We start from the raw sequence: 16,329 nt of genomic DNA on the forward strand, positions 1-16,329 counted from the left end.
GTCTTCTGGGAAACTGTAAATCATAGAATCATAGAATAACCAGGTTGGAAGAGACCCACCAGATCATCGAGTCCAACCATTCCTATCAAACACTAAACCATGTCCCTTAGCATCTCGTCCACCCGTGCCTTAAACACCTCCAGGGAAGGTGACTCAACCACCTCCCTCGGGAGCCTATTCCAGTGCCCAATGACCCTTTCTGTGAAAATTTTTTTCCTGATGTCCAGCTTAAATCTCCCCTGGCGGAGCTTGAGGCCATTCCCTCTTGTCCTATGATGCACAGAATAAAATGTAATCCCTGTGTCAGGAGGAAATGTAATCCCTAGGTCAGGGCACTTGATAGACCACTGACTTGTGATCTTAATTGCAACAATATAACACTTGGAGCACCAGAAGATAATAATAAAAGCAGCGACCACATAAGCACCAAGGAGGGTAACAACAATGCAGACTCTACTTGCCATGCCAGCCCATGTTTTCATATTTAGACACTCAAAATTCAGTCCTCTTCCTGGGAAAACACTAGTTAACTAAAACAATAAAATATCTTTAAGCCTCCCCCCTGAAGTTCTCACAACAAACCAGACACATCATCTGGTCTATGACACCATTTTACACAAGGTGATTGTATTAACCAGAAGGTGGTTTCACCTCACCTTTCACGGGGAAAACATCTGTCACTGGCCAGGAGCTGCCACCCACAGAATGGTCTGATTGGATTTTTTTCACACTGATATTCCTTGCACCGCTCTCACTACCTGTTTGTTTTCCTCCTAAATCTTCAAGAATTTTTCCTCTTGATTTTGAGGCATATGGAAACCCTCACTTTCTATCCCAGCTTGCAGACAATCAGTGCTTTCAAAGTCTGCACTGAGTTTGGTAAAGTAATTGAACTAAAGGATGAAATAGATGGAGAAATAATATTTACACCCAAGTAAGCATTGAATTCTTCCTTCCTGCCATACATCCTTCCTGCTGCCGTCATACCAAGAATTCACTGCTTGGATCTTAATTGGCTCCATCTCTGACATCTGAACCCTCTCCTTGCCAGGGAGAAATAATTTCATTACTGAAAACACAGCAGAGCTGCTGGGCTTCTCTGCAACCTAACTGAATTAAAGTCATGAAAAGATAAATGCAACAGGGTTGCTTTTAGAGGCGAGAAAACGTCAGTTTGCAAAAAGGATTCAAGGAACAGCAGCAAATGCATAGCTTCCAAGAAAACCTATTTCCTTTGTGATGTCTTTCTTCTGCATGAGTCACACATCTCTGGGTCACACCTTCAAATGGGATAAGTGCCAGCTGCTCCTAGACATCAGTGCGATTTATCCTAATTGAAATTACAAGTAGCTTGGGTGGTCTAATGAGAAAGCACTGATAATATTGCTGCAGTTGTGTTTACACCCCACCTGTTTTACAAAGGATAAATCCCCATACTAGAGGCAGTGAAACGTCTATGGGTAAACTGGAGGCTCTGTTTGCTCTTAGGAGGGCAGTAAACTCCAAGAGTTTGGTTCATATCAGCTGGTACAAAAGCATCTAAAATCACTGCCTTCAGTTTCCTCAAAAGATTTCAAACCAAAGTGTCAGCATGGAGGTCTCAAAGGGCTTGGGAACCAGGGCTGCTAAGGAGCTGGAGTGAACAAATAATATTACCATTAAGGAACATCTCTTCCTCTTAATTTCAAATGAAAATATACATGCTCAGCATTGTATAGAAAGGTGGTTTCAGTCCCTACAGAATGAAGGGTCAGACAACAGGAGATTGAATCAAAGGTGGGAAGGAAAAGGAGCTTTTGCTGATGAAGAACTTCTAACATGTCTGTTTTGACATAAGCCTTCCCACATGTTAGACTACAGGTAGCCTCTGCAGGGATATGTTATTACCATAGATGCTCACATACTGGTTGTAGTGACACATGAAGGGTAGCACAGGAGCACTGATGCATTTTTTTTTCTGCAACAGAAATCACAATTCAAGTGCTGTATATTCTCCAGTTTCTTTACAACAGAGCACATAGGTCTTTTCTTCAGGGACAAAAAGAAGCCAGTTTCTAATATTTGCAAGTGGTTCAAGTATTCAGCCTCTTTCCACCTGTCTGCTATGCAAATCCAACTCTTCCAAACGTGCTTCAGAGGGTAAATGGCTCAATTTTTCAGTGGAATACATTGTGGTCAGTTACATTTGCAGTAAAGAACTAAAGAAAAACACACCTGCTATGTATCTGGCAGTGACAGTTGAGGTACCTCTTTGCAGGGTAAAACAAACTTGCTTCAATAATCTAAGCTTCACTGTCAAAGAGTCACTTTATTCCTTCATGTTCTTCCTTTAGTCCCCTTTGATTTTAACAAATGTCCCTCAGCTATCAGTCACCAGGGTGCACAGATCAGCAGAGACTGCTGAAGAACAGTGCAATGTAATCCTTCCATGGTGGGGCTAAGGAGTAAGTCTAGTGTTTCTTGCCAAGACACACAGACATGTCTCAAATACAAGATACAGAATGTCCCAGATTAGAGAAAAAGAGAGCACTAGGAGCCTCTGGCATAGTGTAAAATCACCTCTACTTGCCATTTTTAGTAGGTCTGAGATAAAACGTCCCTGTGCTGTAAAAGCTAACACAAATGATCCATGAGCACTCTGTGGCGAAGGTGGGGCCAGGGGACAGAGCACATGCATCCCAGATCTGTGGGATACAGATTACACTACCCAGATTCTTCAAGGGATTCTGCAACATTTGTGGCTCACCGTCAGTGAAGCAGTCCCGTCCAAATGTAATATTGTCAACAGCAATGTCTGCTTGGGAATTCCAGCCCCAGGTTGCCAGGAGTTGCAGCTGAAACCTTTGCAATAAGACAGAAGTTTTAGAGAAGACAAAGGGGCAGAAGGGAAAAAACCCTAAAAATACAATGGTCCGTTATTGAATCATGATCATTATCGTTTAGAATGTTTCCTTCAGACAAGTCCTGCTGAGCAGCCAACAGGGCTTGCTAGAAAACTTATCCACACATCAACGGTTAGTAAGGACCAACCAACATTGATTGTAATGCCACATTTCACAGGGAACAAGAACAAGAGCTTTATTTCCCCTGCTATCTGCAGAGGAAAACACAAACTACTGTCTCTCACTAATAGTTGAACTCAGATAGCTGTCCTTTTTCAACTTCTATAAGCAGTCAGGGAATTAGACACGTGCAAAAGGGAAGTGAAAAAAGAATCGCCTTCTTTCTATTGCCAAAAAGCCAGCCAGAATAAAAACCATGCAGAGCAACAATGTCCAAATAGACAGGAATTTTGGCCATATTCTCAACTATGTAACTCAACAAGGTGATGTGAGTTTATTTCAGCTGAAGGTCAGGACATATTAAATTTCAACCATAACTCCCTGAAGTGTTTTTTTCTGGGCTGTTTAATCATCTTCCACTGTGGCCAACTGTTTAGCTACTTATCTAGGAGGTCTGTCATGTCCTAAGTGCACTGTGACATTCTGAATTCACAAGAAGGGAAGAAAATGGGCTGAAGAATCTTTTTCTAATGGATAGGACTGAATTGTTTTTCATTAAATTTCAGAAATAAACAATGTCTCATGTCCAGACCATTTAGAGTTTATTAAAAGCATAAGGAGAGGACCTCTACTGGTGTCACTGGTGAAGCTCAGTGAAGATTTATAAAGAGATCGAGCATTGGCCTGCCTAACACGTTAATCATTCAGCTTAGGAACACATTTGTCCCAAATTGGTGGCAATAAAGTATGTGTGCATATTCCTCCCACCAGTCAAATGTTGGTCCATAACCACAGTTAATATAAAGTTGTACAGCTGCATCAAAATCTTTGTGGATAAGCTGCTTTTACCCCAACTCAAGAACGACCCCTTGTGTTTAAACGAGAGTATTCACGCCACAGGATCTGACAGTTCTGGGAGAAAGTGTTGGTGCAGCAAATGCAATTCAAGGGTCTCTTGAATGACTGCTCTCTTAGCTACGGGATTAGCAGGGGAATTTGCCATTCCCACAGAAACTTGCCTCTTTATTAGCAGGTTTAGCAATACTTTGCCACTTTCAGACCTCATATACAAGTCCACTAACACAAGACAATATTCCCCCAGCTATTTGATGGAAAAGAAAGTCATGGAGCCCAGAACTAGGGCACTTGTAGGACCACAGCCTTAGATGGAGCACCACAGCCTACTCCTTAAGGCAACCACATGGCAGAGTAACCTTGGTTGGGTCAGTTTGCTTCACGTGGTCCATGGAGTCAGAGCAGGAGAGGGTCCATGGTATTGTGCTACAAGGTAGAATTCTGCTTCAGCTGAATACAAATGGGAGCTTGGGGAATGACACACCCATCCTCCCACCCCCTAGTGCATGACAACAGACATCTCATAAGCTTTGGGCTCTGTATGCCTCTTCCTCATAACTTCAGGAAAAGGGGAGGAGTTTGCCTTTTGAAGTCTATACTGTGTTAGCCAGAGGAGTTTCCAGTGTTCCTGCTCATTGAGCTCATTTTGCTGACTCTAATATATTACACTCTCCAGGTCTCTGATGTCCGGTCTTTTGCATGTCTCAATTTTCTTCTGACAGCAGCCTCCCCTCCTCCATGTGTGTGAACCAAGTGAGTGAAGCTGCTGGCTGACTACCAGATGCAGTTTTCCAAGTAGCTAGATGCCCACCTGGTAGGCTATAAACTATACAGCTCGTCTTCCTTCTCTCCTAAAAAACAAATTCACTCCAGAAAACTGTTGCTAAAACCTACTTATTTAACCCCTACATAGCCGATTCCTTCTACCTGGCTAAGCTTCTGCCCAATGAAGCCATTCATGTCCTGCAACAGTAACTCTCTGTTATAACTCACATCTACCCTCCCTCCTTGTGTGATCTGTTCCCTCCCACTAACTTTGCTACTGGTTATCATCCCTTCAAGGAACCAGGGAAAAATGTAGCCCTTTCATACAGCAAGAGAACAATGAGATTTTCCTGAAGATTCAAGATACAGGAAAATGACACACCAGCTCAAACACTGTAGAAAAAAATTGCCTAAGCATAATATTGTTGGAGTTTGCATCATCAGGGAAAGCTACCAGCACCCACAGATACACAGAAAAGATGTGTATGGAAATTTAAACCAAATTGCACTAAGATTGTACAGCAATGTTCACCATACACCTCTGTTTACAACTGCCATTTCACCAATTTAGGCTGAACTTTATTATTTTGGGTGTTTTGGTATGACTTGCCTAGCAGTTAATGTGTTTTACCAGTGTGAAGGACAAGGCAGTGCAGCGATCCATCATTTTGACCATGCTCAAAAATGCCGACAACGTTTTAAGTGCTCTGTGCTACCACATATTGGAAGTGGGATCTGAAATTTGAGCGGAAGAAAGTCACATGGCAATAATGAGCTTTTTCCCCGTTTTAATGGGAATATATTAAAATTTTAGTGAAATATCCTGAAATTTAAAATCCTTGACACTTTCATGACTAGTAGAATATTTTTAATCCTGTTTATCTTCAGGTCTAGGCCTAAATGGTACTTTTAATGATAGTTCTTCTATTAACTGTGTCAGGTCTTCCTTCAGCTACATGACTTGAGAACTGTCCTTCCAAAGTAATTAATACACTTCTTCTCCAGCCCTTCTTTCTTTTGCTGATCTTGGTCAAACCAAACAAAAAAGCTGCCTAAACTGAATCCACAGTGAACAAGATAGCAACTTGGAGAGGCTGAGGAGCTTCCTGGGAACTTTATAGGAGGGGAGCTTGGACTTGGTATAGGTGGGGAGAATTTGGGCACAAGATTTACAGAGACACAAGTAGCCAGTCAAACAGGAAGAGTAGGAATAAACTTTTACTGTAGGTCTGGAATCATCAAAATAAAAGCACACAAGAGGTAACGAGGAGGAGGGAATGGAAATGCAGGGAAGGGAGTCAGACTTAATAAAACAAAACCAAAACAACTGACTCACAGAGATAGAAGAGAGATAAACAAGAAGCAGGGAGCTGTTCAGAGGGGGAAATTATGACTGGAAGCATGAGACAGATAAAACAGGTTCTTGAAGGAGAAGGAAGACAGACCAAGTATATGAAAACAAGGAAGAAAGGCACTGAGAGCTCACAGAAGCAGGTGAGACAGGACAGAAGGAGCAGAGCATGGTAAGATTAAGGCAAGAGGCCTGGGATGGAGCTGGTGCCCTGGGAGCACAAAGACCAGGTTTTCCTCACCTGGGGCAAATAACTGCAGCACCTTCCAGCAAAGGGTGTGCTGCTTCTGTTTCTGTTACAGATCAGCACAGCAAATGACAACTTATTACTTCTGTTAGTCATTTGGTTGGCTCAGGTAGCACTTGGCTTGCTAGACTGAATGGTTCCAGCCTCACCCACAGTGATTGTCACTGTTGTGCCATATTGGCTTAAAATTTGTTTGAAAATGGCATACAAAAAGGTTACATGAAGTAAAACAAAATAAACCTACTTGAATCAGACTGTCATAATAAATGCATGCATGACCTACCTACTTTTTTCATTTATGTCTAAGTGCTCAACTCATTCACACATTACAGGATATGAATATCAAGTTTTTTCATGCAATGCTAGCTAGCGCTTCCTAAAGCCTCTCGCTGCCCATTCCCTCCTGCCACAGAAGACCCGTTTCCCTTCAGAACTGAGGGCTGATGCAGAAATTGGAGGCTTCCGGGGACAAGCAAAAGGGACCTTGCATCAGAGGAGGCAGAAGGTTTTAAATACCTCTGAAATACCTAGGACTCTGCAGTGGTTAGGTCCACACGAAAGTGCCTAGGGAAAACAGCTATTCTGGACAAAATTACTGGTTATACTTCACATATGCAGAACTAAACAGATGCTAGTCAGCAGGGCTCCAGACTATGTCAGACAAGAATATTCAAATACACTGCCAGCATGGAGACCTATCCTATCCCAAAGGAACACTCCATGGCAAAGGTGCATATGGTGAACACGTGATAATGCTGAGACCAAAGGTAGTCTGAAACTAAACTAGAAATAGGAGAGAGTGTTGTTCCACTGAAGTTTTACTGCTGCTTGGGTCTGAATTGCTATCACTTCCAGACCCAAATCCTTTCACCCTTTACACAAAGATGCAGAGCATATTTGAAGTTAAAAGGAAACCTGTCACACTTTCTAATCCATGAAGTTTTGAGACATTATTTATTGCCAATATTAGGTAGACATTTTTCCATTTATAGTATTCACCGTATAGACTTTCAGATTGCTTATATGTCTTAATTGTCTTGTGAAACAGGCTGTCCTGAGGAAGACACAAAAAAACAGATCGGAGCAATTTAAAACTCATTTGTGTTGTGCAAAATAACCAGCTGCCAACACCAGCAACACGGCTTGAGACTGAATGACACTGGGTGAGGGGGAAGAAATATCTGATTAAAGTTAGATTGGGTTGAAATTCTCTGAAGTTTCAATATTTAACTTAATTTGAAAACCACCACCATGCTGTATTTTCACATCTAAAACTGAAAACTTTGGTGCAAGGGCTGATTTGGACAAGTTTTTTCCTGAGATTGCTGCATCAGTGATGTGGCAACGAATGATCTCCATTTGCCTAGGCTGCACTGATAATGATTCTAGACTAGAGAGCTGTATTGGCTGAACTGTGAGTTTACCACTCATTTGACTCATGTGGCTATTTTTGCGGTGGGAGTACAAAATGCAGCTACTCTACTATAGCTGTTGTCTTGCTGGAAGCACTTTGTCACTGTGAGTATACTGGCTTTCTCAGATTGGTGAAGTGTTTTTAGTACAGACACTTCTTTTCCCAATACCTAAGCACTGTTTGAGGCTGCATGGAAGTGCAGACACACAGCGTGGGCTTGTGCTGAGCTAAGCTGTGTATGTGCACAAAGACAGGCATGTAAGACAGAATACTTCCTCAGCAGGCAGAACTGTACTCCTCATGTAATTTTTTTCAGAAGAAATAGCCCTGGAAGAAGGCAAGAATGAAAGTGATGCTTCACAACAGAGACACTAACAATTTATCAGACCTGTAGGGATAACCCTGGATGCTGCCAGTGGAGCTCTTACCGATTCTGAAGCACTGGCATTGGTAAGGTGATGAGAAACCAATGGTCACTCCAGCTCCCCGCCCTTTCCCACATTGGCATGGTGACTGGATCTCCTTTTATCTCTTCCCTAACAGAGAAGGAGATGGTACCGTTGTAGCTGCCAAAAACATGCACTGAGAATTGGATCTGTAATAGAGGAAAAGAAAAGAATATATATCCTGCAATAAAAAGGGAAAGGTACTCATTTCTCCTCTCCCCAGGGATTTGAGACACCAAACCTTTGACCCTGGGTCAAAATGTTTATTCACACACACCACTAAGGCTGCCATTGCTTCTGTGTGACTCATCACTTCCTAGCACAAAATTTTCCTGGTGGACACCATGACTGACACTCCTGTTGGGCAGCTATTCTCCAGCCACTGATGACAATATCTATGGCCTCAGACACCATCTCAGGGAGACAGTGCTGGTTTCCTCATTATCTCCTTCAGGAACAAAAAGTAGTGAAGCAGAGGAACACAGGCTTGTACTCAAGAAATGCTTTAGCGTTAAATGCTTCCACTAGATGCAGGTTACTGCATAAAAACAATCCTAACTTCATTCCTCTTCAGCGTTCTCACCGACTTAAAAATTCCTGTGAAAGGGTTCAAACCACAGTTTAAATCTTTTAAGGATTCCCATTGTAACCACCCAGGTTAACAGAAGCAGTCTAAGGGGAGAGCTGTCCTGCCCCAAATGCCCTTGAAATGAGGAATTAGGCTGTCTCTAGAGGCAGGAAACCTCAATCCATGTACTTGCTCCAAATCACAGGCTCCATCTGGACTGTAGCGCCCACGTGACAGGTAAGCAAATTTATCACCTGGCCGAAGAATATTCTGAAGCAGGACTCATTCCTCTTTCTACAGAGCATCCACTCCTACTTTGCCACAGACTGGTTCGAGTGCTCAGCTACTCTTTATTTACAGGCAGCACCAGCAGCAGCAGAAAGGGGGCACGCACACGTATGCACAGCAAGGAACAACCACAGGAATTCATTGCTCCTGAAATGTGGTTTTGAACCCCTGCCAATGGAGGAGAGCATGGGTCCAGATCTCCTGTGACGCGTACACAATAACCAACAGTTACTGCTGCTTCTTCTGGTTTTGTGAACCTAGCTTCAAGCACATTTTATTTTGTTGTAACTACCCAGCAAACTTGACCTGGATTTATAAATAAATATAAATGCTGAAGTTAAATTTTTGGCACCCACACTATATTTCTTTTGCCAGCTCTAATTAGCAAGCATCATAACTTTCTGCTTCCCTCCAGCAGGGCTGGACTCCAGCTCAAACTTGTAGCTTAATTTTCCTAAGTGTTATGAGTACAATATTATTTAATATTTTTAAATCCAGCATCTCAGAACTCCCCCTATTCTCTGTAGAGATTTGGGCATTTTATCCATGCCAGGTTTCCCTCACCTTTTGAAATTCCTGAAGAAAGTGAGCAGAAGTTTATTATCTTCATGTATTCCCAGAAAATGTAATGCCTACTAACTTCACACCTCTGTTCTCAGTGGAACTGTCGACTTTGTTAATTCCTATGAAAATATTGCAGAATTTATGAAGAGATGCCTCAGCAGCCTGAGAATGGCTCAACAGCCCGAGAATGGCTCAACAGCCCAGCCAGCCAGCTCAATGCCACCCCGTACAGTTCAGGTTCTGGGTACCCTTCAGGGGAATACTCGGTGCAGTTTGGCTGGGAATTTTACAATACTGAGGAGCTGACTTGGGGCTCCTGTTTTCACCTCCTGGGGATGCACCTCACATCTCCTTTCCAGTTTTCAACAAGCAGCTATCTACACGGTACAGCCAACTCTTCTGCCTTCCAGTGTTTCATAAAGTCTGCAGAGGCAAAGGAGAGTGGGCTAATTGTGCAAACACTGCCTACACCTTCATGTTGTACTCCACAAAGATGCTAAGACAGAGCAATATACCTGGTAGTCTTCAGTGGCCATAGTGGCTGGCAAGCTGATACTGTAAGCCCTGGCCATACCACATGTCTCATTGCTGTCTGCTCGCAGGTAGAGGAAATGTCCTGTGAACAGAAAAGTAGATCAGAAAATACAAGGTGATGTTTTGGTTCTTATATAGACTCTTGAAATAATTTAACATCATTTTGCTGAAGTAGAGAGTAAGGTGACAAGCATGGCTTGAGAGCGGATCTGTTAGTGAGGATGTAACAAGCACTTAGGGAGATTTCAGCAGTGTTGAAGTCAACATCCCAAACCCCTTCCTGGAACAGAAGTGCATAAACCTCAGACACCACTCAAATATCCCATACAGAGGCTCCCACCAATATACAGTGAACCGCTGATCAGCTCCAATTCTCACACCAATGATGCCTGCTGAGACAAACACTGGTCTGGAAGAGGCTTTCTGTAGTCTTTGTTCCCAGGGACAATTGACACAGGATCTCAAGAGACAAACACAACACTTCTATGGACACTCTTCATTTTGACAGGGAACCGTGAAGCAAGACTCATCTGTGCTAACACTTCTGATTTCCAACTGGAACGTGTGAGGGTCTGGCCAAGCTGACAGTCTGGGCAATATCTGACTTCTTTTTTTTTTTTTTAATTGTGGTGTTCTATGGAACAGAATGTTTGTGATCACTTGGTCTTCATATGATGCTCTTAACTCATTGGCAGAGTCTGACAAGGTTCTCCAAAGGATTTGTTTCTACAAGCTACCTGGTTCTGTTAGACTACTTTTGTAATGCAGCAGCTATCATGTTGCTACTGACGTACTCTGCAATTGCATAGCTCATAAGAGGAAGAAGGAGGGAAGAAGTATACATAAAGAGAATTCATTATATATTTTTTTAACGTGAATGAGAATACCGGAATCTGAGAGTTTTAAGTTAACTTTGTTGCAGAACTTGTTTTATATAAGGTTTTGAATCATGTTCATAAGCTAATTTTAGCTACATTTAAAGTTATAGATAATACTGACACTGAAGTTCATTTGGCAACAATGCCAAAAATTTTAAACCAATTTAAAAACTTAGAATTCAAGGCTATCATGTTTATACATACACACACACACAGAGAGAGAGAGACAACTACGAGGAACCTACCACTGGCAGCTCGCAAGGCAGACCCTACAAAGGAGTCACCTTGATTCATTTCAGTAAAGCCCCGAATAGACCAAGGAGATGCTGCAGTGTCATTCAGTGTCCAGCCACATGGACCCTCTTCAAAAGAGCAATGTGAGCCCTCTGGGAGACCGTCTACAATGGAGAATAAGAAAAAGAATGAAAATAGGAGAAACTTGACTATGGAAAACCATGAACAGCAGCAAAAGTCAAAACTCATTGTGGTTGTCTGAGCTACTCAACCTGTGCTACACAGTTTTTCAGTGTCAAAATACGAATACGTTTCATTTGTTTATTTTGAGAGCCACCATCAGAAGGCAATACTTTGCTTCTGGAAATATTTGAGACTCTGCAGTTCTGTCCTGCTCTAGACACTCTGCAAAATTACAGCTCCCACAATCTCAAGAATGGCAAATTACTGCCATATGTTCATAACGGCTTTCTGTATCTGAAATTGCAGACATCACAAAGCTTTCTGTGTGCACTTAAAGGAAGGCTAATCAGATTATTTTAGACTTCTGCCACTATACTTACAACAAAGCTAAATGATGCTTCTTAGCACCACATATACTGAGTGGGGGGATTTCTCTGTCATGATGTGCAAGAAGAACTCAGAACTGGGATCTTGGAATGACAGATTTAAGACTATATTGGTGCCTGGCACTAGAAAGATGATCAGCACCTTCCACTGAAGGTAGGTTCAGACCTTGGGTCCAGAAGGGCTTTCTCAAACAGCTGCAAACATGTAAATCAGGTTTTGCCTTTCTTTAAAGTAGCAGCAGCTATGAAAGGCAGGTCATTGAGCTCCTTACTGCAATATTAGAAAAACCCCAAACAAACAAACTCAGCCCCTAAATTAATTTTTGCCTATATAGGGTAAATTTGCAAAGAGAAGCTTGGTATCCAATTAATATAAATAAGCTAAATTTAGTCAGGAGGCAAAAGTCAGGAGAATTAATCTAGAAACTGAATAAATTTAACTTATTTTTCATTCTAAATTATTTCTTCTAATGGTATGAAGGTTCCCACGAAGTGCCATGCCACATACTCACCACACCTCACTCCTTCCTGTTCTTTGGCAGGGCAGTCACTGATGAATTCACAGATTTGTAGATGGCTGACGCAGCCTCCATGAAGGCAGGGGAAGGTGGAGCCTTTGTCATATATATAAAGATCTTGGTTTTCTTTATCTAAAGGAAAAAGAGAAAGAAACCCAGAGGGGAGTTGGCAGAATGCTTATGACCTTTCATGTGTATCAACCTTCACATGGAGGACCTCAGAAAGTGTCCTTTGGGTGACAAACAACACTCACCTCTGCTTTTTACCATGTAGGTTTCTATCCATCCTGAGATGCCTACAGATCACTTCAGGTCTCATGGAGACCAAATTTATTGCTCCTTTCTCTCTAATGCACATAATCAGGTCCCATAGACTTAGATATGTTCAGGTTCCTCAGGTGGTCACAAACCTGATCCTCCTCTACAGTGGGAGGGGGTTTAACCTCCTGCTCACCATCTTGCTGTCCCATGACTGAGGAGCAGTGAGGAGAGCAGTTATTCATGAAGACTGAGGCAAAAAAAGTTGTTAAGTACCTCAGCCTCCTCTTTGTCTGTTGATGGTTTCCAACCATCAGTGGGGGTACGTTCTCTTTGACATTCCTCTTTTGAATGACATAGCTGTAGAAGCCATAGTGCTTCAGGCTGTATGCATCCCCTCAAAATTCCATGATTGTCAAAAACCCATTGCATTACAAACATATTGTTTGCTAAATTAAAAGATTAATGACGGCAATAAAATTAAATCTCTTACATGTTCAAAACTAGCTTCATGATACATTATGAAACAGCTCTGTGAAACCAGGATTCTTTTTCATATTTCAAGCTTTTCAGATTTACATTCAAAGCTATTTCTACAGTGTCTGCAAAGTAGAGGCAATAGCATTATACTAATACATGAACCCAGGAAGTGAAGATGATTGTGTCTCCAACCTGCAGGCTGCCTGTGTCAACAGACTCTTGTACTTCCAAGAAGCCTAAATGACATTAGCAAGATTCTGCACAGCTACCAAGGATCACTTAAAAGACATTCACAACAGGACTATATGTGCCAGGTAAAACTGAGGATTTCTGATTTGAACATTCAGTATTTCGGAAACAACAATTACATTTCAGTTATTTTCATTTCAGACAGAAGTTCTCAGTCTGGCAGTAGCAAACAGACTCCATGAGTGCAGATCAATAGATTTGGAAGACGGAGCCCCAGTGTGGGAAAGTCTTTGGTGACATAGAGTAGTCTTTTGTTCTTGATTATTTAAGAAAGAAAAATATTAAATGCTAAAATAATCTAGGCAAAGACTTTTTCCTATCCCTGTTGCTGGATGCAACATAAATCCAATTGTTTTCTCATACAAAGGTCAAGCAAATCAAATCTGAAAAGCAGAGAGTATAACTTAAATCAATTCTATAATTCTGAGCTTCTACCCCTCCTTCAGAGTGCACATGTACAGACGTTTGCACACACATAAAACACCTGCAAATGTGAGCTTCGACAGCTAAACACTGCCAGAAACACCAGAGGAAACTCAGCTTTCATTTATCTCCCATCTGACTGACTCCCCGATCACATTCACCATTCTGATAAGGACGCTGCTCTCTTCTGACTTCCTTATGGTTGTTCAAAACCTGACTGTATTGCAACATACCATGAAAGCAGTTCCTGAGTTGCAAGGAGCCCACTGCCAGTAGTCCAACCTCTTGTGCTCCACAGTTTGAATATAGCAAGGTGACTTTAAAAGGTCTTTCTATTCGGCCAATTTGGGCCATCAGGGATTTCCATTTCATCCTAGAAGACAAGAAACAGTTATCAAACATACACACAGCACACTGGAATCCATAGATCCTCAAGTATGAAAGTTCTGCACTGTGCCAAACAGAACTAATAATATTCACATAGGGAATAGACTGATGAATGTAAACTCCAACATAACAAACAGGTGCTGTTCAAGTAATGTTCAGCCTAAGAAGCTCATGTTTGATTATCTTTGCTGCAGATTCCATTGCTAATGAAGAAAAAATCCAACCACTCCCAATTATTCTTAAGTTAAAATGGGGCTTAAATTATCACCAATTTCGGACATCCCTGTTCCCTCCCATATGTGCTTTCCTCTAACACGGTTGTGTTCTGTTTGTTCTTGCAAGTACAGATCAACCAAGTAGCTGCACAAGTCTCAGTATCCCCTCAAGCTAACACCGACATTGTATGCTCTGGAAGTAAATGCCTAGCCCTGAATGGTTTTTTTGGTTGCATCAAGTGCGAGAATCTTTTTCTGTATGTTCCCTATTATCCCAGCTTAACAAGCTAGAGTGAACCCACAAAGCAAGGGGAAGAAAAGGTATTCCAGAAAATGCAGAATGTTCTGGCAGTTTGCATTTCACCACAGGACAAATGCTATAGTCCTAGACAGCAAAGGTTTCTCAACTGTGCAGCACTAGTGGCAGCTCAGAGAATGACAGATGGCCCCACGCACTCTAATTTTAAAGACAATTGTTAGACAACGAAAGCTTGAGAGAGATACCAAATGGGAATTTTCTAAGTACCTCACTCAAATCAGTCTGACGGAAGTCAGGGTATCTAGGTATCACTAAAAAAATTCAGCTGGATTCTTAAAAATGTTTTTATTTTAAAAGTTGTCCTTCTCCCTCATGTTAACAGGACAATAAAATACAGTTAAAACTATCAGTTATAATTTAGTAAAGGGGTTGTAGAAAAAAGAGTAACAAAGGAATCCTTGCTCTAAGATCTCTTCTGAAAAGAGTACCAGACAGAGATAAATTTACTTCTAGCCTACATGTTGCTGATGTTGCCAGGGCACCCTGGAAGAGCGACTAAGTCAGTGCCGGCTGGATGATAGGGAGACCAGGCCACAGTCTTAAGATGTGTTGCTCAGGCTCTGCTCCTGGTATGGCTTTAATTTGGGAAATGCCTTCAGATGCCATGAAGTGACCATCTTCATCTAGCCTTTGTTCTGCATCAGAAACTCATTAGAAGGCAACTGCTGGAGAAACACACACCCCTCTACCAAACACAATGTGAAAATCACAGACTAACTGATTTGCCACTTGCAAAAAACCCAAAGCAACTTTAATTGTTTATGACCCTCTCTGCTTTTGCTTGCTACTAATTAGTTACCTAGCCCATTTTTCCCTCCAGAAGCCAACTATACACCTTTTCCTGGTGAGAGTTTCTTACTACCCCTTATATGGCACCCCTCCATCTTCCACTTTCCTTACTGTACAGACACATACATACCCACAGACACCCTAAACTCATTAGAAGTTGAGCTCATCTAATCAAGGTGACACCATTTCTCCTGTTTCTTGTCCCATCATATTGTATTCAATAGTTCAATATGGTTTACTTCTGTTTCAGAGATTTCCAGCCCTGCACCATCTCACCTACTCAAAGGAGAATGACTGTTTTGCTTTCATTTTGTATTACAATGTAGATTCAGTAATTTCCAGCACTAATAGATTCATCTTATAAACATACTTATAAATATATCCACCCTGACACACTGTGGCACAGCATCCAAGAGCATTCAGCACTGATCTAGAACTGAACCACTTCTGCTACTTGATGCAGCCTTGTCCATTACTCCATTGCATCCTGTTGGCCACAAAAATCAATGGGCCTTAATCAAATTGGTTCAAGAAGCCACTGAAGGTAAGGACAGTCTTTAAATTTTTTGAATTTACCTATTAAGCATACCAGACCTTCCAAGCACTGAGACATAGTTCTAGTACCCCCATCAAGTTACCACCCAGCTCACAGCTGAGACATCAGAGTATTGCCAATGTTATCACACCGCTGAGTAAAAGAACATGTAGCATGTAGCCTCTGATTCACAACCAGTGTCACATTTTGTGGAAGCAGCTAAAGAGGTTACTGCCCCACAGCTGAAAACAGTAACTAGCTGCTGAACCTCAATCCTACGTGGTTTATGAGCCAGACACTTTTAAACTTGCCCTTTATAGCCTGGTATATCAAAATAAATGAAAACCACTGGTGATCTAATTCAATAAACCAACCTCTGAAATATCACAGATGAGAAAGACGCACTGGCCATTCTGCCATCTCTGTGGCACCCATAGAAGA

The 16,329-nt window shown here is 41.8% G+C and overlaps 1 protein-coding gene across 1 annotated transcript in view; it reads right to left on the reverse strand.

The window, feature by feature from the left end:
- The window catches only part of LTK (leukocyte receptor tyrosine kinase), a 56,370-nt gene that overhangs the window by 28,340 nt on the left and 11,701 nt on the right, over nucleotides 1–16,329 (reverse strand). The window contains exons 5-10 of the mRNA XM_069858391.1: nucleotides 13,877–14,016; nucleotides 12,228–12,365; nucleotides 11,158–11,310; nucleotides 10,016–10,116; nucleotides 8,063–8,229; nucleotides 2,747–2,841 (exon numbers count right to left, since the gene is read on the reverse strand). Of these exons, the coding sequence (XP_069714492.1) occupies nucleotides 2,747–2,841; nucleotides 8,063–8,229; nucleotides 10,016–10,116; nucleotides 11,158–11,310; nucleotides 12,228–12,365; nucleotides 13,877–14,016 (794 nt within the window). The remainder of the gene's footprint in view (nucleotides 1–2,746; nucleotides 2,842–8,062; nucleotides 8,230–10,015; nucleotides 10,117–11,157; nucleotides 11,311–12,227; nucleotides 12,366–13,876; nucleotides 14,017–16,329) is intronic.

The sequence above is a fragment of the Phaenicophaeus curvirostris genome, chromosome 5 (assembly GCF_032191515.1).
Source record: "Phaenicophaeus curvirostris isolate KB17595 chromosome 5, BPBGC_Pcur_1.0, whole genome shotgun sequence".
In the NCBI taxonomy this organism is placed as follows: Eukaryota; Metazoa; Chordata; class Aves; order Cuculiformes; family Cuculidae; genus Phaenicophaeus; species Phaenicophaeus curvirostris.